At 42.9% G+C, this 27,137-nt stretch overlaps 1 protein-coding gene across 11 annotated transcripts in view; it reads right to left on the bottom strand.

The window, feature by feature from the left end:
- pcdh15b (protocadherin-related 15b) overlaps positions 1-27,137 on the bottom strand; it is a 1,349,261-nt gene that overhangs the window by 170,415 nt on the left and 1,151,709 nt on the right. For all 11 annotated transcript variants that reach the window (XM_080205457.1, XM_080205459.1, XM_080205466.1 and 8 more), the window contains one exon: positions 10,366-10,482. In XM_080205457.1, coding sequence (XP_080061583.1) covers positions 10,366-10,482 — 117 coding nt within the window. The remainder of the gene's footprint in view (positions 1-10,365; positions 10,483-27,137) is intronic.

Here is a 27,137-nt window from a genome sequence, read left to right as displayed (position 1 = left end):
CCAGATTCTCTATCTCTTTCCTGTACAGCATCTTATCATTGTTTGAGATCTGACCCACAACAGTGGTGTCATCAGCAAACTTGAAAATCAACTTGGAGGGGAATTTGGCCAAACAAAGGAGTATAGGGGCTGAGTTCACAGCCTTGCAGAGCACCAGTGTTGAGGGTGATCATGGAGTTGTCTATCTTGACTGATTGCGGTCTGTGGGTTAGGAAGCCTAGGGTCCAGTTGCAGAGGGAGCAGCTAAGCCCCAGGCTATGAAGTTTATGGTCTCAGGTGAATGAATAATTAGAAATCCAGCATTTAAAGAAGGAATAAACATAGAAACTAGAAACAGGAGTAGTTTGTTCGGCCCTTTGAGCCTGCTCTGCCATTCATTTGATCATGAAATTCAATATCTTGATTCCGCCTTCCCCCTGTATCCTTTGATCTCTTTATGTGCAAGAGCTATATCTAGTTTCTTCATGAATAAAGATGCTAATTATGTCACAAGTGTTTTCTGAGTCTCTGTTGGTAATGGTAATAAATGTAGGGCAAATGGAGAAACACAAATGGGCCTGCATTTTACAGGTGGGAATGTCGATGGATCTACATCTAAGTTAGACAGGGGTGCAGAGGCGGGTGGGGGAGGAAGAGTTTCTCCTTCTCATGCCCCTGGTGCCAAATTGAAATCTTCCCCTCCCCACCAACCAGCAAGCAATTCGGAAGGCAAATTACATGTTAACCTTTACTGCAACAGGACTGGAGTGCAGGAATAAAGAAATCATACTAGCATTGTACTGGGTTTTGGTGAGACCACACCTGGAACACTGGGCCAGAACTTCCTCAGGCAGTAGGGGGTTGGGTGGGATTGGAAGGGTCCAGCCGAGTCAGGGGTCTGGTTGGGTGGAAGGGGTGGGGGGAGGGTATAGTGTACACCTTGAATGTCATTGGAGCGGTGTGGTGGTGGTTGGGACAGGAGCTTGGGGAGATCGGGTGTTGGGAATAGAGGGTGGAGGGTCAGACATTGGCGCAGGGAGATTGGATATGTGGGATTGGGGGGGTGGACGTTGGTGTCATAGATCACGGTCATAGGGGTGTGGTGGTTGGAAATCATAAGTGTATAAGTTGGACATTGGGCAGGGTTTTTGGGTGTTGGACATCTGGAGGGGGTTGGGGGGCAGGGGGGTGGAGGAAGGTGGGGGGGGGGTCAGACATCAAGGACCAAATAGGGGCCTGGGGATGGGGAGTTTGAGTCAAGATCCCGGAGGTGCTGGGACAGTTAGACATTGGGATGTGGGGGTTGGACACTGGGAGGGATGGTGAAGAGTTAGACATCCCACTGCAGGAGATGAGGTAGGGGTCAGTAGGACACTGAAGAGTGCAGTCAAACAGAGGGATCTGGGAATACACATACATAATTCTCTAAAAGTGGCATCACAGGTAGATAGGGTTGTAAAGAGTGGTTTTGGTACATTGGCCTTTATAAATCAAAGTATTGAGTATAAGAGTTAGAATGTTATGGTGAGGTTGTATCAGACATTGGTGAGGCCGAATTTAGAGTATTATGTGCAGATTCGGTCATATAATTACAGGAAGGATATTAATAAGGTTGAAAGAGGGCAGAGAAGGTTTACAAGGATGTTGCCGGGACTTGAGAAACTGAGTTACAGAGAAAGATTGAATAGGTTAACGCTTTATTCCCTGGAGCATAGAAGAAAGAGAGGAGATTTGATAGAGGTGTATAAAATTATGATGGGTATAGATAGAGTGAATGCAAGCAGGCTTTTTCCACTGGGGCTAAGGAAGAAAAAAAGACTAGAAGACATGGATTAAGAATGAAGGGGGAAAAGTTTAAAAGGAACATCAGGGAGGGCTTCTTCACACAGAGAGTGGTGGGAGTGTGGAATGAGCTGCCAGGTAAAGTGGTGAAAGCAGGCTCACTTTTAACATTTAAGAAAAACTTGGACAGGTACATGGATGAGAGGAGTGTGGAGGGATATGGTTCAGGTGCAGGTCAGTGGGTCAAGGCAGAAAAATGGTTCAGCACAGCCAAGAAGGGCCATAAGACCTGTTTCTGTGCTGTAAATGTTCTATGGTTTCATTCCTTCTCACCTTTTTAGACTAACTATTAAGGCAACCTGGCAGAACAACCTGATGTTAGCGATTTAAACTGCTGTGTTGGGTGGTTCATTGCACAGCGCTATTACCCAGGGGATGTTAGCACTTCTGAACAATTGTAGTGCAAATGCTTACGTTGGAACCTCCAAGGTGCACTCCCCAGCACATGTTTGGTGTACCCTCAAATCCCAGTCTGGAAGTTGTGGCACACTATGTAATTGTTTTTGGTCTCATGCATAAGGAAGAAAACACTCGCATTGGACACGGTATGGTGAAAGATCACTAGATTGGTCCCCTAGGTAAGATGATTGTCAAATTAAATCAACAAAACCTACCTAAACTCAAGTTCACAAAACTTCTATTCATTAGAAAATTTCACCACGAAGAGGAATATAATTGACACGAATATGATAGGAAAAGCCCGATAACCATGAGTAATGCTGTTTTTAATTGTCCTGGCATCTTGATAATTAACTCATTCCTGTAGCTATATTTAATGATAAACTGGACATTTCTTTAAATAAAAATGCTTTTTATTGTCCCTTATCTGGTCTAGTGAGGGAGAAATTGAGCCCCTAGTCATATACCAAAGAATAGCATTTTAACATTATACTAACGATAACAATCTCAGAATCAATGAACCTTGACCGATTTCAAATTATTATTGACGAACAACTGCTTATCATTTCTCAACAGAAAGGAAATTAAATTATCCATTGCGGCAGGTCTTGCCCACAGCAAGTTGGGGTGAACGATATCCTCAGTGTTTAATGGAGGGAGTTGCTCCCGTTGGTCTCATACATCTTTCAGTGATAGTTATGTCTACTATCAGGAGAAAAAAGCCTGAGGCACAATGAAATCTTGAGGGAAAGAGACAATGTAATAGTGATCCATTATGTTTGTCATCTGTTACTTAGATAAACATAAGGTTAGATTTCCACTGGTTGCTGATAATCTATCACCATAACGTCAATGGAAAATCCTTGAAACTTCCAGCACAATGGCACAAACTGACACCTTTAGCCAGTTATGCTGTTCCTCTCGGAGTTCTGCCAGCCTACCACCAAAGTTGCAACAGTGGATGGAAGCACTTACACAGATATTCCCAGATGCATTTGTGGCCGTTCATGGCTTAAAACGCTATTTGTCCAGCTGTTCATTCAAAAGGTAACTAACTTTCTCTCCTAAACAGGTGGACAATTTTCATATCCTTTAGATGGAGCACTTTGCCAATGAAAAGGTCTGATTGGAGTATACGTAATTTGCAGCAACTAATTATCAATGTTTTGCGTCAATGGAACAGTGAAGGGATAATTCATGATATTCCCGTAGGAGTCCTGTAGGTGTGAAGAGCTTAAAAATGTAAACCCAATTCTGTGATGCATGCACAGCATTTCTCAGCATGACTCAATAAGGGAATATCCCTTGGCTTCAAGGTTTATTTAAGAAGTTTAGAAGATTAGGTTACTTTATGCAGCCAACAGGTCTGTCTGAAGACGTAAACTGGGGCATTGTATAAGATGAGCAGCCTCCCTTGAAACCAATGATCTTGACTGATTTGCAGTTACTGATGTTGAATAACTGTTTGTGTTTTTCAATGGCTCAGAAAGTAATCAAACAACCTTGATTGTCATGTAATATTTGGTATGACAGGAGTAGAGGTGATGCATTGTTCCCTTAGAACTGACGCGAGAGATTGCAACAATTTGCTAATAAAAAAAGTGGGATAATGTTTATGGCTGGTTATAGTGGGCTGCAACTCTCTTGGATTGCCACTCCCTGCCAAATAATCTTTGCTCATGATTTCTCAAGAGAAGGGAAATTCAATTATCCACCTATGCAGATCTTGCCCACAGCAAGTAATAACACTGAGCAAATCCGGAAGCAGCTCTGAACCAGCAAACACTGGAAGATACAGATGCACTGGGAGATACAGACACGTTGGGAGATACAGAGATACTGATAACTACAGACACAAGGGAAATACAGAGACAGTGGGAGATACAGACACACTGAGAGATACAGGCACAAATGGGAGATACAGATAATCTTCGTGGATTTTTTTCGATGCTGTTTCACCCAAACTTCCAACTCAGTCAGAGCAGCTCATCCCTGTGGCCTAGCGAAGCAGTCTAGCTCCATCAGACTGAAAGAGGATATGCCCTCTTTCTAATATCACTACCTGCCGTAAACTGGGTAGGTTAAACGTCCCGTTGGGCCAGGGAGAAGGTAAGTGGATAGAGCTTGAGGGGTCGGAATTGGAGGGAGGGGACAGTCGGAGGTCAGGGGGAAATTCAAGATTAGGGGGAAGAGTTGGGGGTGACGGAGGTCAGGGGTCAGACCTTGGATCTCAAGGGCAGTGATGGGGTGGGGAGGGTACTGTTCTTGGGGGCAGTGGTGAGTTAGGATATCAGATCTCGGGGATGGTGGGTTGGAGGAGATGGATTTCAGGGCTGAGGGGATGGGGGGTTGGGTGGGGGGGGAGGGTAGGTGGGACTGGATGCACAGTTTTGTACAGATAAAGGGAATCCTGGAGTGACCGGGGATGTGGAATGGTGGATGGACAATATTCTGGAAGATGGCTAGTAGGGGAGGTGGGGGTAGAGAGACCCTTCAGGGGCTAGGTGTGTGGGGGGAGCTCCCTGGGATTCGGGCAGCTTGTGGGATGGCCTGTGGGGAAGTTGGTCTTTGTCTTTACAAAAACCCTTTACAAAAATTTGAATCTTAACTTTTTCTAAGTAACAATTGGTGTACAGTGCAAGGCAATTGCTCATAGGGAAGTTCGCACATCTAGTCAATCGCATTACAAACCCTTTACCTATGAAATTCCGAGAGGGGTTCCCCAGCCTATCTTTGGGGTACCTTCGGATCTGAAGCTGGGGAGCTGAGAAGTTACAGTCCACTGCAGTTCATCCCAGTGGCTTAATAATACATTGCTCCTGGATTGCTACATGATTGCCAAGCTTGCAACATTAAATTCAGAATTTTTTTAAAGCTGTAAGTTGATTTCATTATCGCTTTATTTGTCACTCAGCTTACCAAAGAGAAATGATGGGGCACGATCTAACTTTTTGATTAACGTGCTCCAAAATCATAACAGGAGGCTGATGGGGAACAGCTAAGTTTTTCTTTCTTCTGATTACTTTACCGAGGAGTTAGGAGATACAGGAATCTCCTCAAAGTTCCACAGCCAAACAACAGACCGCCTCTCTTGCTGCCACTTACTCAGCCTCTCTTCTGCCTGAGAGGTGATGGCTCACTGTCTAATCATGGGAATGCCCTGATCTGTCAGCCAGCTTGCTGTTCACAGTTTGTCAGCAGTGTGGAAATGGGGCACTTTCTCCAACATCTCACCCACTTCATTCCAATTTGCGTAAATGACTCCTCTACTTTGAAATGGCAGTTCAGTGAGCACATCAATTAAGGTGAGGATCTGTCTGGGCTGGTAACAAGCTGTTATGACATTGTCATAAAGATACTGCTTACCCCAGTGAGCACTTGAGGCTGCCCAATCAAACAAGCATAGAAGCCATTGACGCAGCCTTGTGTAGCCGGAGCAGGTGCAGTTGGGATGTTCAAGTCCCCTTTGATTTGTACAAGTGCACATCTCAGAGCCACTTTGGTGCAAATGAACACTAATTGTGTTTAGTTAGAAGGCTTTGCTGTGAAATCCACACCACAACTTATTTCCTGTGCTGATTTAAGACAAAAACCACAAAAGTGTCACAGCAAATATCTTCCCTGCTACTAATTGACAGTGAGTGGATTAGCAAGCGACGGGTTCCCACTTTTCCAATAATATTAATGATGCCATCCACAAGATGAGGTACCAGAACAATTAAAGGTAAGTCTGACAGAACACTTTTGAACTATTTAGATCTGAGAAGATATGTCCGTTTTCAGAAGAAAGATTTAGAGCACAGCCCTCACAAAGATAATTGCAAACACAAGTCAATGTGCTTCCCAGACTTAAAGCACCTTTTGGATTTTGACCAAGGTTTCCTGTGAGCCCCGACCAATTTTTAAGTGGCCCTGGAGCAGCGACAGAATTATCTGATGACATGTCCATTGCACCACTGTCTCACGCTGTGATTCCCATTTCCTGCATGTGGAAACAAGATTCAAATAAGAAAAATATATCCGTACTGTGTTTGTGACACTGCAACATTTCCAACTGGATATTGCTTCACAGACGGTGAAAGGAGTGAACTACAAGACTGATGGAGGCGATTCTCCCAGTCCATTTGTAGCAGGGGCTGTGTAGTGGGCTTTCTGCTGGACACCACGGCCTCCACGAGTCTGACTGCCAGATTTTGGCACCGTCAGCTCCATGCCAGAAATTGGGGTAAAGCTGCATAGTTTATTTAATTACTCATTTTAATCTATTTCAAATATAATTAGAGGGCCTGGGACTGAAGTTGCTGGGTCCACTAGCATCTCTCCACCCCACTCCAGCGGGCTTTACTATAACTCCCCAGCTGCAAGGAGCTAGTGGCCTGACCCCACGGAGTGTAGAAGTGCAACGTCCGGGGGAACACCCCCCTTTACTCCTGACTTTCTGAACCCCCAGAAGGTCAGGAATAAAGGGGGGTTCCCCCCAACATTGCCATCTTGGCAGTGCCAGACTGGAGCCCTGGCACTGTCCAAGGGCAAAGTGGCAATGCCTAAGGGCAACAGAACATCTTAGCGAATGATGGGGGCTAATTGTGTCACTCCTTAACAAATGCCATTTAAAGATTAAGAAACAAGAATGATGGAGAAGAATGAAACAGAGTGAAATCAAAGTGTATTAGGGAGGGAAAGAAAGACTGGATTAAGAGAGAAAGAAAAAGTAAAACAGTCAAGCAACTAATTGTTTTTTTCCTCATTTCTTAGCTAGTAAATGTGGGATAAGAATGTGAGAAAATAAGAGCCTGCTGTGCTTTCCAACTTCACCCCATATACCCATTGCTAGCAAAAAGGAAAATGGTTATGGCTGTTGGAGGCCAATCTCAGCCCCAGAATATCGGTGCAGATTCTTTCATACCAAAACAGTCTATGCCCTCCCTTCCAGCATCTACAACATTTTATTTTCTCTTTTTCTTAACTTTCTCTGTCTTAATGAAAAGCCTTTTTGGCCATGTTTCCAGTCTTTGTCACCTGGGGAACTCGTATCTTGTGGCAGGAAAAAGGTTTAACTAATGGGGCACACTCTTGGTGGTGGATGGAACACTTTCAGACTTGGAAGGATAGCTTGTGAGTAACATTCGTGCCACAAAGGTTCCAGGCCGTCTCCAACGACAGAGAATTGAATCATCTTCCCTTGACATTCAACGGTATTACTATCAGTGAAACGCCACTGTCAACTTCCCGTGGGTCACAAACTTAACTGGAACAGCCACATAAATACTGAGGTGACAAAATCAGGTCAGGGGCTGGGAATTCTGAGTGAAGGAACTCATCTCCTCACCCCCCAAATCATTTCCATTTAGTATAAGCCACAAGCCAGTAGTGCGACAGAATTCTTTATAATTGGTGGATGAATGCAGTTCTGACAACGCTCAAGCAGCTCTAACCCATCAAGGACAAAGCAGCCCATGTGTTTGCCACCCTACCAGCCACCATAAACATTTATTTTCTCCACCACCCAATGCACGGCAGCAGCAGTGTGAACCATCTACACAATGCACAGCAACAACTGGCCATCACTCTGTCTACAGCAGCTCCCAGAACAAAGATAGCAAATCCATGGGGACACCACCACCCATCAGTTTCCTGCAATGTCCCACACTCTCCTGGCTTGGAAATATATTGCCATTCCTTCACAACGGCTGGGTCAAAATCCTGCAACTCCCTAATATCGCAATGAGTCACCAATTGGATTGCAGCAGTTCAAGACGGCAGCTCACCATTCTCTTCTTAAGGACAAATAGGAAAGGAAAATACGTGCTGTCCTTACTGACAATGTTGAAAATCCATAAACATGTGGAAAATAAATCCTTTGATCCCTCTTGAATTCAAAAATTATCCATCTCAGCCTTGAGCAACTGACCATCCAGAACATTAGCTGAGTTTCTGGATTAATAGTCTAGTGATAATGCCACGAGGCCATCCCCTCCCCTATTTCACCTCATCTAAGTCTTAAATGATCAGCCCCTTAATCTAAGGCTATCCTTGCTAACTCCAGAATGTCCAGTTGGGGAAAACAACCTTTCTGCATCTATGCTATCAATCTACCCCTCAGAATTTTACATGCTTCAATTAGATCTCCTCTCATTCTTCTAAATTCCAAAGAGTTTTGGCCCATTCTATTCAGCCTCTCATCATCGAACCAACCTGTCATCCCAAGAAACTGTCTAATGAATCTCTATGCAAGTCTATCCTTCCATAAATAAGGAAACCTAAACTATGCACACTGCTCCAGGTATGGCCTCACCAGAATCCTGTATAATTATAACATGATTGCTTTACTCGTGTATTCCAAGCACCATGCAATAATGGGTAATATATCATTTGTTTGTGTGTTTGTTTACTGTCCCTGCATACTTGCTTTATGTTTCTAGTACAAGATACACAGATCTCTCTGAACAACAACATTTAAAAGTTTCTCACTATTGAAAAATAATTACATGTTTTACCATATTACAGTCCATTTTGTACCTTATTACCCACTCACTTAATTTGTCTGTATCCCTTTGTAGTTTGTTTGTGTCCTCCTCACAGCTTACTGACTCACCTAGATTTGTATCATCAGCAAATCTGGATATATTAGATTTGGTCCTTTTATTCAATATAGATTTTAAAGAGCTGAGGTTCCAGCAAACTCCCTGCAGCTTTGGAAGTATCTTGTTTATTCTTATCGTCTGCTGTCTATCTGCGCTAATATATTACCCCAAACTCCATGGGTTCTTATCATGCATAACAACCTTTATATGGCACCTTATCAAATGTCTTTTGTACATCCCAAGTGCTTCCTCCGAACCAAACATTTAGACTCATGCAATGAATATCTGTCCATACTGCCACCTTTACCTTGACCTTTCTACTATCCCAGTTTTCAGCAGGAACAGGGTGCAGATGAGAACAAGGTACAAGAATAAAACCCACCTGAGGACACAGCCAACTTAGGACCAGCCTCAATTTAAGTGGGAGTGTCAGTGCAAATCAGGGTCTTGTGCTACTCTTTGGACACCAGTGCTATTTTCATACAGAGCCACCATCTGTATGGAGTGGAAAACAGTCAGAACTAGTGCACTTAAAGGGATCACCGGGAGCAGTTTTAGGAGCAACAGAACACACTGTCTATTTTCCACTGTTTGGGCAGCTGCTTGAGCACACTTTGTCCCTCTCTCTGTCCCTTGCTGCGAAACCCACCCACTCTCCTCTCACCCCCCCGCTTTGATCACTCCAGCCCTCAATTTAATGCAAGCTGCAGGGTCGTGCTCTGTGGATGGCTCATTTGATTTCCCACACTGCAGAACAATTCTATCAGCCTGCAGAATCATCTGGCTGAATGCCAGTTAATTGTAGCTGGAGGCCTGACTATAAAGCTGTTTCAAATCTCTTGCTCGTGACTCTGGGGAAGTGTTGTGATCGACCCCAGCCTTGTTCATGTAAATGAGCAAGATCAAAATGTTTATTAATGCCTAAATATGTTGTGAGTATTACAAATACAGGAGGAGGATGGGGAAGACCAAAGTACCATTCTTTTAAAGGAATGAATGTTTAAAGCACTATCTAGTAATATTATTATTACAGCTTTTACAACAACCTCAACCAGAGACAGAAGGATGGCAAAGGCAAAATACCGGAGGTGCTGGAATCTAAAATAAAAACAGAATGTTGGGAAAACCCAACAGGCCTGATAGCATCTGTGGAGGAAGAATAAAGCCAAAGTTTAGAGTCTGGATGACTCTTTGTTAGAGCTAAAGACAAAGAAAATAGAATAGGGTTTATACTATGAGATGGGGGGGGGGGGGGCGGCGGGAGCCGTTGGGGAAAGGGGTGGGTGTTGGGGATGGGGGCTGTAAAAAGACAAAGGGAGTATTAATGGTGATGATAAAGGCTGAGAAAGGCGCTAAGAGGCCAGAATCTGTGAAAGGCAGAACAAAGTTGCAGATTGTCAGAGGAGGGCAAGGAGATTGTCAGAAGGATGGCTAGAGTTCTCACAAGCTTCACCAGAAAGAGATACTGGTACTTTCAGCGTGCCTGCACAATGGTGGCGAATATCACTTCACAACATTTGCTCGTTTCAAAATGTACATCAGCAGAATCAATGTAACTTACAGGAGGATCCTTGTCATCGGCTGAAACAACAGTGATGAGGCTGCCCTTAAGGGCATCTGGTGCCACCAGTCCTTTGTAGAAAGGCTTGCTAAATTCAGGAGAGTAGTCATTCATATCCTGTAGAAAAAACGGTACTTGATTTACTTGAATATTAACCACACTTAGCAAAAAAAGAATCGTTTCTTTCAATGTGTAATTGACGTCATAACTTTTTGTATTTATCAAAAGGAAGCTTAATCATTTTGTTCCCAACTGGTTAAGAATGGTTTTCAAGGATTCAGTCCTGGATAGGCAGTAAAGATCAGTACAGTCATGCAGTTCAATACATCAATTAAACATTTGTACATTACTTATCATTCATTGATTCATTTATTCAGTAATAAAATGACGAATAGAGAACAACATACAAATGTTTGGCTGAGTCAGCAAGTGAAAATCACTGAGATAATTCATTAGTGTGTCAGTTATGTGGATCTGCAAGAGTATCTCATCTTTCGTACTATAAAGGTTAATGAGCCTTGCTAAAATCTAGTAAAATAATTATGTTATTGAGGTGACCAGTTACAGTGCTGATGTGCAGACAAACACCAGCATCAAATTCCTAGCCCACCACATCATGGATGTCACCATTGATCAGAAACTTAACGAGACAAGGCACATAAGTGCAGTGACTTCGAGAGCAAGTCAGAGGCTGAATTTTCTGCAGTCAGTGATTCATCTCCTGATTTCCCAAAGCCTTTCCACTACTTACGTGGCACAGGTCAGGCCTGTGATTGAATACACACCTGGACGAGCTTCAGTGACAGTGAAGAAGCTCAGCACTTTCCAGGACAAAGCTACCAACGTCATCAGAAGCCCATCTACAACCTTAAACATTATGTCCTTCCACCACCAAGACAAGTGGCAACAGTCTGCACCACCTACAAGATGGCCAGCAGCAACTCACCAAGGCTCCTTTGTCAACACCTTCTGAATCAGTGACCTCTGTCAGCAAGAAGAATGAGGGCAGCAGAGGCTTGAGAGCACCACCATCTGCAAAAAGTTTCCCTTTCAGTCACAGACACCTTTCCATGGAATATAGGACAATCCCTTTATTGTTTGCTGGTCAAAACATTGAAACACCCCGCCCGACAGCATCGTGAGCATATTTTCTCCCCTTCAGCTACAATGGCTCATCATCACCATCTCAACGGCAAACAGGGATGGACATAAATGCTGGCCTTGCCAGTGACACTCATTTCCCAAGAAAAAAGAACACAGTGGGCATCATTTAGGTCAGCTACAACTGACCATGCAAAGCAACTTCAACTTTGCACTGATCCTGCTGCAGAGTGCAATTGTCATGTTTGAAAGTTAGGGAGTGAATGAGCAGGAACATGTTGTGATCTACTGCCACAAGTATGAGAAAACGGAGCAAGTGATCATCCAGCAGCAAAAATGCATTTGGCACTAATGAAGCTGCTGGCTCTCTGGAGGATGTTCTATTCTTGAGCTCAGTTCTTTTAGACAATATCTGGACCAAGTCTGTAAAGGAAGTCAGGAAGTGAGTAGCCCTGGTGGAACCCTAACTGAATGTCAGTGAGCAGGTTATTGCTGAGTAAGTGCAGCTTGATGATAATGTCAATAACATCTTTCATTATTTTACTGATGATCAAGAGTAGACCGTTGAGGCGATAATTTGCCAGATTAGAATGTCCTGCTTTTTGTGGGCAGGATGCACCTAGGCAATTTTAAAGGGAGACCATGGTGTAGTGGTAATGTCACTGGACTGGTAATCCAGAAGCCCAGGTTATTGCTCTCGGAAAATGGTTTCAAATCCCACGATAGCAGCTGGTGAAATTTAAATTAAATGAATAAAATATGGAATTGAAACTAGTCGCAGTAATTGTCGCCATGAAACTACCATCAATTGTCGTAAAAGCTCATATGACTCAGTGACGCCTTTTAGGTAAAGAAATCTGTTGATCTGACCTGGCCTGGCCTACATATGACTCTTAATCCACTGCAATGTGGTTGACTCTTAAGCTTTCTCTAAAATGACCCAAAAGCCACTCAGTTCAAAAGCAATTAGGGATAGGCAGCAATTGCTGGCCTTGCCAGTAATGCCCATGAAGGAATAAATTAATTCTCCACATTGCTAGGTAGATGCCAGTGTTGTAGCTATACTGGAATAACTTGGCTGGAGGCATGGCTAGTTCTGGACCAAAGTCTTCAGTTACTGTGGCATTGTCAAGGCCTTTGCAGTATCCAGTGCCTTCAGCCATTTCATGATATCATGTGGAGTGAATTGAATTGGCTGAAGTCTTACGAATGTGATGCTGGTGACCTCCTCCTACAGTTACTTGTTTAATTGTGCACCACCATTCACAATTGGACTGGCGAGCTTTGACCCAATCGTTGGTTGTGGGATTAGCTCTGCCTTTCATATACTGTTTACACTGCTTGCCATGGATATCGGCTTGAATTAAGCTTAACATTGAATTAAAATTAACATTTTAAGAAATGCCTGGCAGGCATTCTTGCACTCTTCATTGAATTCGAATTGGTCGCTCAGTTTGAAGGTGATGATAGAGTGGGGAATATGCACAGATTCTGTTGCTGCTAAAAACCCACAGCAATGTTCAGTTTTGAGTTCCTAGATCTGTTTTAGCATGGTGGTAGTATGTGATGGAGAGGCTCCCTCCTGTGAAGTTGGGACTTTATCTCCATAAGGACGGTGTGGTGGTCAATCCTACCAATATTGTCTTGGACAATATTGGCGACAGGTACATTGGTGAGGAAAAGGTCGTTAGGTTTCTAACTTTTGTTTGTTCCCTCACCACTGCTGCAGGCCCAATCTAGCAGCTACATCCTCTAGGACTCAGCCAGCTCAGTCAGTCGTGGTGCTGCTGAGCTACTCTTGGTGATGGACATTAAAGTCCCCACCCAGAATACATTGTGTCCTTTCCACCCTCAGTGCTTCTAATAAGTGATATTCAACATATAGTCCAGGACTGATTCATCAGCTGAGAGTTGGAGGGAGGTAGATAAGTATGGAGAAGGTTTCCCATTTTTGACCCGAAATCAGAAGGCTTCATGGGGTCTGGCGTCAATTTTGAGGATTTCCAGAACAATTCCCTCCTGACTGCATTCCTGTACTCATTTCATTCCTGGTCCTTAGGTCAATGCCAGGTCTGATTTCATTCTTTTTTGACTTTTGTGTACAGGTTTGATGCAACTGAGTGGCCTGTAAGTTTCAAGTGTTTAAAAGTCAAGCACACTGCGATGAATCCAGAATCTCAAGTAGGCCAGGCCATTTGGTGAGGATGGCAGATTTCCCTCCTGAAGGTCAGTTTTTTTCCTGGTCACCATTATTGAGACCAGCGTTCAATTTCAGATTTATGAATTGCATCTCTACCAGCTGCCATGGTGGGATTTGAACCTATGTCCCTAGGACATTAGTCAGGTCCTCTGGATTGCTAGTCTGGTGACATTACTACTATTCCATTGCCACCCCTGGATGAACCTGTAAATGGTAAAAGGATACTGAAAGAACCAATAGGACCAATTATGCATCAAAGAGGAAATTAAGGGTTATGGGGAGCAGGCAGGCAAGTGGAACTGAACCACTACAAGATCAGCCATGATCTTATTGAATGATTCGAGGGGCTAGGTGGCCCACTCCTGATCCAATTTCTTATCTTCTTGAAAAAAGGTCTTTATTTGGAGGCAGAGGGCATAGTTGAGGTATTAAATGGGTACTTTACATCCAAAAGAGGATACTGCCGATGAAACAGTAAAGGAGTAGGCAGCATTGATATTAAATAGAATAAAAATAGATAAAGATGAAGCACCAAAAAAGATTCAGAACACAGAAGTTTAGGAAAATAAGAATTAGGAGCAGAAGTAGACAATTCAGCTCTTCATACCCACTCAATCAGATCATGGCTGATCTCTTCCTGGTTTCAACTTCATCACCCTATCTGTTCCCCATATTCCTTCAACCTGAGTTTTTTAATCAGAAATATATCAATTTCCTTCTTGAAACTATTTATTGATTCAGACTCCACAAATTCACCATGGCCTCTGCAAGTAGTAGTTCCTCCTCATCTCACTAGTGGTTGGCACTGCTGCCTCACAGCTCTAGCGATCCAGGTTCGACTTCCAGCTTGGGTCACTGACTGTGTGGAGTTTGCACACTCTCCCTGTGTTTGCATAGGTTTCCTCTGGGTGCACAGGTTTCCTCCCATCATCCAAAGATGTTGGGGTTAGGTGGATTGGCATGCTAAATTGCCACTTAGTGTCAGGGAGACTAGCTAGAGTAAATGCAAGAGGTTATGGGGATAGGGCCTGGATGGAACTGTGGTCGGTGCAGACTTGATGGGCCAAATGGCCTCCTTCTGCAAAGAAGCATTCTATAACTCAACCCATTACAGGCTAAGAAGGCTGTCAAAAAATAAGGTAATTGATGTGATTTTCAAGTTACGTTGCTGTAGAAACATCCCCAGTGCTTCAGGAAAGCCCAGGAGCTAAAGACAAATTCACAGATTGAAAATTTCAAACAGCCTCCTCAGCCAGTTTTGAAATAATGGCAGGCAGGGTGGCTTCAAGATCGCCAGAACATAAGAACATAAGAAATAGGAGCAGGAGTAGGCCATCTAGCCCTTCGAGCCTGCCCCGCCATTCAGTAAGATCATGGCTGATCTGAAGTGGCTCAGTTCCACTTTCCCGCTTTCTCCCCATAACCCTTAATTCCCTTGCCTACCAAAAACCTATCTACCTGTGTCTTAAATATATTTAGCGAGGCAGCCTCCACCACTCCAACGGGCAGAGAATTCCAGAGATTCACCACCCTTTGAGTGAAGAAGTTCCTCCTCAACTCCGTTCTAAACTGCCCTCCCCCCTTATCTTGAGGCTGTGCCCTCTAGTCCTGCTGTCCTTTCTGAGCGGGAAGAATCTCTCTACCTCTACCCTATCCATCCCCTTCATTATCTTATACGTCTCTATAAGATCCCCCCTCATCCTTCTAAACTCCAACGAGTACAGACCCAGTCTATTCAGCCTCTCTTCAGAGTCCAACCCGCTCAACTCCGGTATCAGCCTAGTGAACCTCCTCTGCACTCCCTCCAAGGCCAAAATATCCTTGCGCAAGTGCAGCGACCAAAACTGCACACAGTACTCCAGCTGCAGCCTCACCAGTGCCCTGTACAGTTGCAGCAAGACCTCCCTGCTTTTATATTCTATCCCCCTCGCTATAAAGGCCAGCATCCCATTCAAGCATCCAAGACTACCAGCTAGACAGCCAATGCTATTTTAAACAGTTCAGCAACTTCATTAATAACTGTGTAATGAACTGAACAAGCAGTTCAGAGAAGAGCAAATATCAGAAACCAGTCACAACTTTTGGCATGGAACCTACAAATCAAATTGACATTACCTCTCCTGAGTAAGGTGGATACATTCTGAAACGTACTGGCAATTGAAATCACACGAATGTGGTAATTGATACATGAACTGTATTCTTTGAGGACTTGGAAAGTATTTTTAGAATTGGAAACGTTCAGGCTTGTGGAACGAGGTGATTGGATACAGGCAGCTGACCTACAGCAGCCCAGACTCCTTCCTTTCTGGTGCATGAAATGAAGTTAGGAAATTTTGACCCATCCTTTCTGGGCTCATTCACAAAGCTATATTTAATTCACCACTAAACTGGCAATTTAACTCAGGAGGCTGATGGTCAGTTGAGTTCTTCAGGGTAGTTTCCTATGCTCAACTACCTTCAGCTGCTTCAAAAATGACCTTTCCTCAAACATGAGTTCAGAAATGGGGACCTTGCTGATGATTGCAGAATGGTCTGCGCCTTTTCTCAGATGCTGAAGCAGTCCCTGTCCAAATACAGCAATACCTGGACAATATCCAGGTTTGGGCTAAGAAGTACATTGAGGGAACTAGGTCTCTTCGCCCTGGAGAGACGAAGGTTGAGAGGCGACCTGATAGAGGTTTATAAAATGTTAAGAGGAATAGATAGGGTGGATTCTCAGAGGCTATTTCCCAGGGCTGAAATGGTCGCTTACGAGAGGACACAGGTTTAAGGTGCTGGGAAGCAAGTGCAGAGGAGATGTTGGAGGAAAGTTTTTCACTCAGAGGATGGTGAGTGAGCGGAATCGGCTGCCATCGATGGTGGTAGAGGCGAACGCACTGGGGTCTTTTAAAAGACTTCTGGATGACTATATGGGATCTAATGGCATTGGAAATTACAGATAGTTCTATGGCTGGGTAGGTATAGATGTGATCGGCGCAACTTGTGGGCCGAAGGGCCTGTTTGTGCTGTAGTGTTCCATGTTCTAAGTGGCAACTAACATTTGTGTCATACAAGTGCCAGGCAATGACCATCTCCAAAAAGACAGAATGTAACCATTGCCCCTTAACAATCAATGGCATTACCATCACTGAATTCCCCACTATCAACACCTTCCAAACCCATCATCGAGAAGGACAAGGGTCCTTCAGTCATACAGGAGCACCACCATCCGGTAGTCCCCTCCAAATCACTCATCATCCTGGCTTGGAAATATATTGCTGTTCCTTCACTGTCACTAGGACAAAATCTTGAAACTTCCTCCCTAATCACATTGTGGGTGTTTTTACAACACATGGACTGTAGCAGTTCAAGGAGGAAGCACATCATCACCTTATCTAGGGCAATTAGAGATCAACAATAAATACTAGCCGAGCCAGTGATTTCTATATCCAGTAGATTAATAAAAATAGATTAAAAGAATAAAGATCACAAAACAGTGCAGTTCAGTGCTAAGTAGAGGAAGTGATGCTTGGCATGTCTTGCTGACTTTCAGAGTGGAGGTCTTTATCGTGATGAGCCACACAATGTAAAAGAAAGTTCATAGGAAAGGCTTACTTGTTTGTGTTAGCTGGCTAGTCTAATTAGAAATCCAACATGTCCTGCTGATGCGATTTTGAAACACAGTTACGCGTACAATTCCCGTACCATGCCTACATGGCATAGCATGGATGGCATAGTGGCAGTGGTTAGCACTGCTGCCTCACAGCTCCAGGGACCTGGATTCGATTCCCGGCTTCGGTTGCTGTCTGTGTGGAGTTTGTACATTCTCCCCGTGTCTGTGTGGGTTTCCTCCTGGTGATCCGGTTTCCTCCCGCAGTCCAAAGATGGGTGGGTCAGGTGCTTTGGCCATGCTAAATTGCCCCTTAGTGTCCTGGGATGTGTAAGGTAGAGGGGATTAATGGGGTAAATATGTGGGGTCACGGAGATAGGACCTAGGTGGCATTGTTGTCAGTGCAGACCTTTGTGCCGAATGACCTCCTTCTGCACTGTAGGGTTTCAATGATACATCAGAGTTAAGTATTTTTACAGCAAAACATAAGTGTAGTGTCAGTTTTCAATTAAATCCTCCAGCACACAGGTTTGAAATTTATGGTTCCATGCCAGAACATTTGAAAGAAGAGTGGCTTGTATAACAAAATGGGAGGCTTGCCCACCTGTGGTCCTAATGAGATCATTAAATCACCAATTAATGGCCAATCAAAGAACTTATTTCACCTCTGTTAGGCTGCGGAAAGGGAACAAAGTAGCAAGCAGCTTGGCAGCATTCACTGAACAGGCTCTAATGTTACCTCATTAGAAGGTCCCCTGCACCATTGGGGATGCCTTCCTTGGAACTGTTCCTCCCCCAACCAAATTCCCCGACTCACCTGAAGTCTGGATCTATCAGTTCATGATATGGGGATGCCGGCGTTGAACTGGGGTAAACAAGGTAAGCCACCTGGCTTTTGCTACCAAATAAACCTGTTGGACTTTAACCTGGTGCTGTGAGACTTCTTACTGTCCATCACTTCATCGCAGCGCATTGCCCACAGTCGCAGCAGTGGCCACTACTCCATTCTGTTGCTGCTGGGACAACAAAGTTGGCAGCCAATCGGATTGGCTGGATACCCTCCAGGATGGGACTTGTACTCCCAGATGGGGGGTGCAAATCCCACTCTGCTCCTGTTAAGGCTGCCCTCCGCACAAAATACAATCACTGCGCGTCTGGTCAATCTAGTGCTGACGAACCTTTTGATTGGAGGATTGGGTAACCCGTCCCTCATAAAATCCACCTCACAGCCTCGGCTACCATTTATTTTGTATAAGGCACAGAACACTGGAAAATCTCAGCATGTCTGGCAGCATCCATAGAGAGAGTAAACAGAGTTAATGTTGTGAACCTGTTTGATTCTTCTTCATTTGTATTACCAAAACACAGCCCCAGAAGGCAGGAATTTAACGGACATGCAGAATTGGGAAACTTATCCTTTTAACTCCCCAGTCATATGGACCTGGTTCCGACAAGTGAGGCACCTCATCGGCACTTTATGAACTACAACAAGTTTTCTTTTCAATGTTATCATACACTTGTCAAATTCTCAAAGATGGTGTGAGGTGCAGTCTTTTCTCATGGGGTAATCGTCAGCTGTTCTCAAGGTTAAAGGTACCATGTTCAGACAATTAGGACATGGCGTTAATCTGAGATGAGACTCAATTTCTACTAAGTCTGGTCTTTCTTCACCATTCACTTGAAGATCAAATACCTCAAGGCAATTACATTCCACATCGCATACACTCAGACACTTCTGAAAGTTCACTTCACCAAAATATGCACAGTTCATGCGTTCAAAAAAGCTGACATTTTCAGAAATGCAAATAGTTACATTTTGAAACAGAAGCCAAATGATTAATGAAGACACAGTAGTTATAATTAGAATGTCAATTAAACCCGACTTTAGTCAACAGCGTAGTCTTTGGCCCAAAAACGTTTTAGACAAGGAATCTCTTTCAGGCAGTATTTATAGCTCCCAGCAAATTTGTAACCTCATTCCATCCTTAATAATAAAAAGACTTGTAATTAAACGCCTTAAGATGTATTTTTCTACACAGAGTTTTGGCAGACAATCCTTTTTTGCATGCAAATAGAATTTGCTTACTTATCTTCAAATTATTTCTCAATTATATGAATATTGAAGAGGCTACAAAAGACGGTGTGAAGTTAAATGAACACCCTGCTAATTCAGCTTTGTAGCATAATCGCACCTCTTCTGAATTCTATTGCACCATCCAAAAAGTGTAAATTGATTTATTCCACTGTTGCTGAAGGGAAAGCTGCATACCTCTTGGGCTACTGCCAATTACTGATCAAAATACATTTTAATAAGACTCATGTGTAGGCTGCTTGGAATCCCCACTGATTTACTGCCGGCTGCCTTCTTCCCACCCCTCAAAACAACACAGAGTATGTGTTGCACTAATAACCTGATGCCATCTGTTTCGTGCACAGTATTCCTTTGAGAACAAGGTGTGATATAAGCATTAAGGGATACCAAATTCCATTAAAATGATACATTCATGCTAAATTTGATCTACTTTATGAAATATAATACAATTGACATTCATAAGACCGGGGTTGATTTCATACAATAGAGTAAGATGGGTGATAACGAGTCAGCGACCCATTTACATCTCTGCCGACTTCCATTGGTCAGAACGGGCATGTATGTCTGCTGTGGCTCTGTGGTAGCAGTGTTCCCTGAATTGAACATTTGGGGGTTCGGCCCACTCCAGGGACTGTAGCAGAAGATGAATCCTCCCTCCACTGCATGGATGAGGGAACACTGTAATGATAGAAAGGGTGTCTTTTGGACTCTGTCCACCATCTCAGGTGGATGTAAATGATCCCGTGGCACTCTTTTGAAGGAGACTGTGAAAGGACTCTCCAGTATCATGGCCTATATTTAACCACGACCAACATCACTAAACTAGGCTGCCTGGTTTTTATTAGGTTGCTGCATTTCCTAGTGCTTTGAAGCATATTGTTGTTAAAAAAGTGCTGGCTAAAATCTTCTGTCCTCATTCGTGGCTGGGATTTTCTGGTGCCGCTGAAAACAAGTGGAGTTTTGGTTGGAATGCCAAATTTTCCATTCTTGCTCACAACGGGTCCCGCCACATACTGAAAATCCTGCCCAATGACATATAAAAGTAAGTTGCTTTTTATTTCTATTACAAGAACTTTGCAGCATAGAATCATAGAGTCCCTACAGTGCAAAAGGAGGCCATTTGGCCCATAGAGTCTGCTCTGCACCAACCATAATCCCACCCAGGCCCTATTCCTGCAACCCCACATATTTACCCTCCTAATCCCCCTGACACTAAGGTCAATTTAGCATGGGCAATCAACTTAACCCGCATATCTTTGGACTGTAGGAGGAAACTGGAGCACGCAGCGGAAACCCACGCAGACACGGGGAGGACGTGCAAACTCCACACAGACAGTGACCCGAGGCTGGAATTAAACCTGGGTCCCTGGCGCTGTGAGGCAGCAGAGCCAACCATTGCACCAATGTGCCTTTTCCAAATCAAAATCCAGGCTTGAATCCAAATTCAAACATCAAGTACCTGGTTAAATGACAAGGCCACCTACATCAGAGGTGCACTGAAGTTGACATGAAAAAGTTATCCCTTTTCCAATTTCTGTTAAGTTAGATTGCTAACTAAACAAGTTAGTCTGCCCTTGCTACAATTTAAAAATGACTAGCAAGGTATTTTAAGAATTGTACAAAGGACAGCATTAATTTTATCCAGATTCAGCTAGATGGCAGAGAATAGAAAAGCGGTGCAATAATAATTAATTTGTCCTGTTAACTTTAGAGGAAGGTCACCGTTTAATCAAACTTGCACAGCATATCAATATTCTCAACATTTTTTTTACACTTTATGTCGATGGAAAATATAGAGCAGATTCTTTTTCATTGGCCTTTAAAATGCAATACATTTTTAATGTAATTCCATTCACTGCCTATTATTATAATCCAAGTAGATAACTTGCTATTTGAAAGCATTACATAAGTTTGGAAAGATTACATGAAAGTAAGCCAACACTCGAGAGGACCATATATCTGTTTCAATTAGCTCAACTGACAATATTCTGCAAGATTTATCTGGCCAATATAAATTTAATAGTTCTGTAATTTGCTTATTTAATTCGGCAAAAAATAAATCACTTTAGTAAAGCCAAGCAATTTTCAAAATTTCACAGGAGCAAGCTTTTACAGAGTAAAACACTATTGCTAAATTATGTCTATGATTAAACAATATTACATTATAAATGTTGCCATCCATACATCTGTCAGCCCAGAATGACAAGCTGAAAGCTTCCTCTGCCGCTTCTAAGAATCACTTACAAAATAACTTTGAGCAGTTTCAGACAAGCTCCAACTTGGTGTAGGGCACAGTGCAAAATGACCAGAAACTGGCACAAGCTAACACAAATTGGACACTTTCAGCCAAAAAAGCTGTCCCATGTCAGCCATCCTGGCACAGAGAAAGGGGTTATATTTTGTTAGACAGATAAAAGGCAGTGTTGCCCTGACGTCAGACTGAAGTAGCAACTGATAACATTTCACTTTGATTTTCATGGAACACGTACCAATTCAGTTTGAGCAAACTGACAGATGTTTGAAATTATTCCTTCTCTCCTTTCAAAATTCTGCCCTCATAGATCTTTCTTGAGCACCAACCAAAGTAACTCCATTTATTACATATATACACAAAATAGAGCACGGCTAATTGGCAGAAATGTCTCAAACTGCAAGTTTTCCTGGGATTCAGATAAATGCAAAGAATTGTCAGATTTGAACTGTGGGTGCCTGGGAAGATGTCAGAATTTACACATTTTTACTGAGACTGTTATTTTCAGGTTTATGGGGCTGAATTCAGCCTTCAGCAGCAAATAAATAGTGCCAGCTGTTCATTACATGTTCACTTAGCCTCAGACATCCTTCGGGATTTTGCGCCGGAACAGAAGCAAAAATGGCACGGTGCCCTCCAGAGGGGATTTGGGACCTGTTTGGCCAGGGCAGGAAACTGTGATTCTCTTTAATTAGTCAGGTTGTTAAATGAGCAATGCAGGGTCTTAACTAGGAAGTGTCAGTTTGGGAGGAGCATGTGGTAGATTCGGGCCACACCCACGGCATGTTCCTCACAGCAGAAGGAAGCGTTCTGTTCACTGTTAGTGAGATCTTCTGGTCCTGCTGCTGTCAATGGGATTTCCCATTGACTTCTCAGCATGCCGCAGATAAACTCACAGTGGGGGTGCACCACTGGCAGGATCAGACACTTCCAACTACCTCTGAAATGCAGCCATCATAACCAAGGACCCCACAGGCCCCGGACAGTCTCTCTTCCACCTTCTTCCATCAGAAGAAAAGATGCAAGAGTCTGAGGTCACGTACCAACTGATTCAAGAACAGCTTCTTCCCTGCTGCCATCAGACGTTTAAGTGGACCTATCATGTATTAGGCTTATCTTTCTGTACACCCTGTCTATGACTGTAACACTACATCCTGCAGTCTCTCTCCCTTCCTTCTCCTCTATGAATGGTATGCTTTGTCTGTATAGCACGCAAAAAACAATACTTTTCACATGTAATACATGTGACAATAAGAAATCAAATCAAATTAAGTCAGAAGATCCCACTGGCATGAACTGCCAGAAAATTCCAGCCTCTAATTCGAAGTCAAATCAAGTACAGAAAGCCAAATAAAGAGAGGGAAAGAAATCATAGAATAAAACAGAAATAAAGGAGACACAAAGAAAAAGTTTAAAAATTTAAAAATCTTCAAGTAAAATGATACTTTGGAGGAAGAAGATACCACATTTGTGAAGTTAATATTCAGTGGCAGAGAAATGATTTGGCAGCCATTGGTATTTACCTTTTCTGGCACGGTTAAACGATGTTGAAAGGGTATAACAACCTCACACAGTCCTATGGGTGGGATTTTACAGCCCCTCCCCGCTTTGGGAATCTTCTGGTCACGCCAAAAGCCACCCCCCTGCAGTGTGTCCCCGTAGTGAAGTGGGCAAGCCATACAAAATGCTGAAGGCATTGGCAGGACCAACAGATCCTGCTAGCGAGCCTCCACTGCCATTAAATACACCTGGGAGGGGGTGTAGCGGAGAGCTAGAAAATCTGGTCCTATACATTTCAATGCCAAATGTCTTGGCTAATACTAGTATGGAGTAGTGTCTGGAGGACCAGGGCAATCAAAATTGCAGTATTCTTATTTTCTTATTGAACTGTGGTCACTGGAAATTGACTTATAGTTGAGTACTGATAGCCTTAATTGTTCCTTCTACAATAAAATCCAGCACAAAGTGTTTCACTGAACTGGACAGAGCAATGTTAATCAAATGTTAATGGAACCACTATATAATTTTTGTTATTCAATAAAACATTGAAGTCTTTGCAGGTGAAGCATCTGATCACAAAATATATTTTATAGTCCCAATCTGAATTCAGTGGTTTATTTGAATCATAAAACATTGCAGCACAGATGGCGACTCTTTGCCCCATTGCTTCTTTAAAAATATTTTGTCAGGTCTTGGCTTTTATGAGAAATCATTTGCACTGGATTTGTGTTGGGAAAAATTGCGATAGAGCTGACTGCCACTGAGGAGTGATGGTGAACTTGATGTGAACTCTCAAAAGTGGCCGGGTTTTCAACTGATCAAAAAACCGTGTGCTGCAATAATCTAACTTGGATATCAAGGCATCTGACTAAGCAGCCTGGCTTTCTACAACCACTTAAATAGTTAAATTTAAAATATCCAATTTAAAAGCTCAGAAAAATTCTCCTTTGTACCAATCTTTCAAGGACAGCTTCTTCCCTGCTGCCATCAAATCTTTGAATGGACTTACCTTCTGCTAAGTTGATCTTTCTCTACACCCTAGCGATGATTGTAACACTGTATTCTGTACTTGTTCCTTTCCTTCTCCCTTATGTACTATATGAACTGTATGCTTTGTCTGTATGGTGTGCAAGAAACAAGAATTTTCATTGTATTCCCATACATGAGACAATAATAAATCAAACCTAATCAGTGTTTACGGGGAGATGGTGGCATAGTGGTAAAGCCGCTGGATCCAAAGGCTCAGACAAATGCTCTTGCCTATTCAAATACCACCACGGCAAGCAGTAGAACTAAAAAGCTACTCTCAGCAACAGTCATCATGGAACCATTGTCAATTGTTGTAAAAACTCAGCTGATGACTTTTCGGGAAGGAGATCTTCCATCCTTATCTGGTCTGGCCTACATGCGACTTCAGACCCCCAACAAGGTGATTGACTTTTAACTTTCCTCTGACATGGTTGAGCAATGATGTGGGTATGCCGGCGTTGGACTGGCGTAAACACAGTAAAAAGTCTGACAACACCAGGTTTTAGTCCAACCGATTTATTTGATAATAGACTCACAAGCTTTCGGGGTTAGTCCCTTCGTCAAGGGACCTGGTGTTGTCAGACTTTTTACCATGGTTGAGCAAGCCACTCAATTCGTCGGCAATTCGGGATGGCCAGTGAATGCTGGGCTCGCCAGTGGCTCTCACATCACACAAAAGAATGAATAAAATTAAAAGTATTGGCTGGTCACCTGTGCATTTGCTTATGGATCAAAGTAGACTGTGCTATCATTTCTGTAACTGTCCGTTTGTTTCCACTTCAATCTACCTTCCTGCATCCCATTCTTTTACCTTTCAATATATTTTTTCACTCCTCCTCCTTGTTGTTTTCAGCAATCATGAATTACATCCTGCCTAACAACATCTGGTGAACAATCTCAACGTGAATTTCAGATACATGCCCCTCAGCCTGATATATTCAATTTCAATTATTTATCTCTTACAAAGACTAGGACGTGTAGCAAGACAGCAGCTAGAAAGTACCAGATAGCAAAGAGATGCCCAAGAATTGCTGAAATATGCATGCAAGACAGAAAAAGAAAGAAAGCAAGACAAGCTAGAAAGATTGATTTGCATTTATATTAGCACGTTCCATGTGCATTTGATGTCTCAACGCGCTTTACAGCCAACAGAATACTATTTGAAGTGTAGTCACAATTGTCATGTAACTTATAAATCTGTACAAGCATGCATGTGGTCAAGCTTAACAATAATATACACTCTAATGAGAAAATAATCAAAGGCCGTGATAAAGAGATCTGGGTGCTTTAGAATCTTTAAAGTTCCATGATAATGTTATAAAGCTATAATTAATGTGCGAAGGGCTTTAGCTTGTATTCTCAGGGAAATTCACCATAAAACAGAGCATGCTCTTTGTCCTTTTGCACAAGACCGCTTTCAATCCTCCTTGGATTTGCAAGTGGTGTCCGAAGACGAGAGGATTGCAAATGTTACACTCTGTTCCGAAAAGATGAGGGGGATAAACTGGGTGACTACAGGCCAATCAGACTAATGTAAGCAATGGGAAAACTACAGGAATGAAGTCGAAGGCTGAGATCTTCTGGTGCCGCCCATGGCAGAAACCATTGTGGGCAGGAATAGTAAATTTGGAGGGGTGGGCAGCCAAAAGTCCATGGAATTTCAGCGGGATCAGAAAATTCCAGCTGCAAGTAAAACCGAAAATCCCACTCAAAATTGATTTACGCTTGAGTTAATAAAGAACAGTATGGATTTGTTAAAGGCATTTAGCACCTAAGTCACCTGATAAGAGTTCAAAGACAAAGCAACATAAAGTGCTGAAGGTAATGTAGTAAATGTTGTACACAAGGATTTCAAAAGGCATTTTATAATGCACCACGTAAAAACGTAATCAGAAAACAGAAGCACATGGGATTAAAAGGCTGGCAAAATAACTTGGCTATGTAATTGGCTAAAGGATAGGAGGCAAAGATCGTGGGGAACAGATGTTTATTAACAGAGACAAAAGTAGTGGGGTTCCCTCGAGATCATCATTAGGACTCGGATTTATCTTATAACCTGTGCTTGCCTATACAAAATGCAAATTCAAAGTTTGAGGATGATACGTAAGTTGTGACATAGTAAATAGTGAAGGGGATATTAGCAGACTTGAGGATGATTAGGTTTATTGGTGAACTGCCAATTGGCAGTTCCAATTTAACAAGGAAAATTGTGAAGGGATGCACTTTGGGGTGCATCAGACTGTAATCTAGACGGTACTATTTAAAGGGGAGTACAAAAACAGAGCTATGTATGTTCACTGACCCTTGAATGTGGCAGGGTTATTTATTAAGGCATAGCATTACCTATGGATTTATGAAAATTGAACATTTCATTTTATAAAACAGCATGGAAAATGGACACTTGAGGTGAAAGCAAAATACTGCAGATGCTGTAATCCGAAACAAAAACAGAAAATGCTGGAAAATCTCAACAGATCTGACAGCATCTGTGGAAAAAAATAGAGCCAACGCTTTGAGTCTGGATGACCTCTTGTCAGTGCTCTGTGTTAGAGAAGGATCATCCAGACTTGAAATGTTGGCTCTATTCTCCCTGTGCAAATACTATCAGACCTGCTGAGATTTTCCAGCATTTTCTGTTTTTGTTGGAAAATGGACAATTGGCATTGCAACAAGATGGAGTCGAGAGGTCATATGAACCCTATTCTTCTCAGATAATATTGATGAAACTGCCCAAGGCTGGATGTTAGCTGCTTGTCTGATCAGAACATTAAAATGGAACATTCCACTGAGCAAAAGATCTTTCCTGTGAATTTTAATGGCCACTGTTTTTCAAATAGTTCATGATGGCAAACTCCTTGGCTGCAGAACAGAATTCCACAGAATGGGTGTGAGAAGAACCCATTACTTCAGGGCTGCTGGGTTCTGAGGCAGGATGGTTAGAAGGCCCAGTTAGTTTCATTGGGACTTTGTCCCTGCTGTTTTAGAAGTTGTTAGGCTCTTTTATTGCTCA

This window comes from Carcharhinus amblyrhynchos, chromosome 17, assembly GCF_965287045.1.
Source record: "Carcharhinus amblyrhynchos chromosome 17, sCarAmb.v2.hapA, whole genome shotgun sequence".
Lineage (NCBI taxonomy): Eukaryota > Metazoa > Chordata > Chondrichthyes > Carcharhiniformes > Carcharhinidae > Carcharhinus > Carcharhinus amblyrhynchos.
Note: the sequence above shows the minus strand (reverse complement) of the source record. Positions and strands in the feature narration are given on the sequence as shown.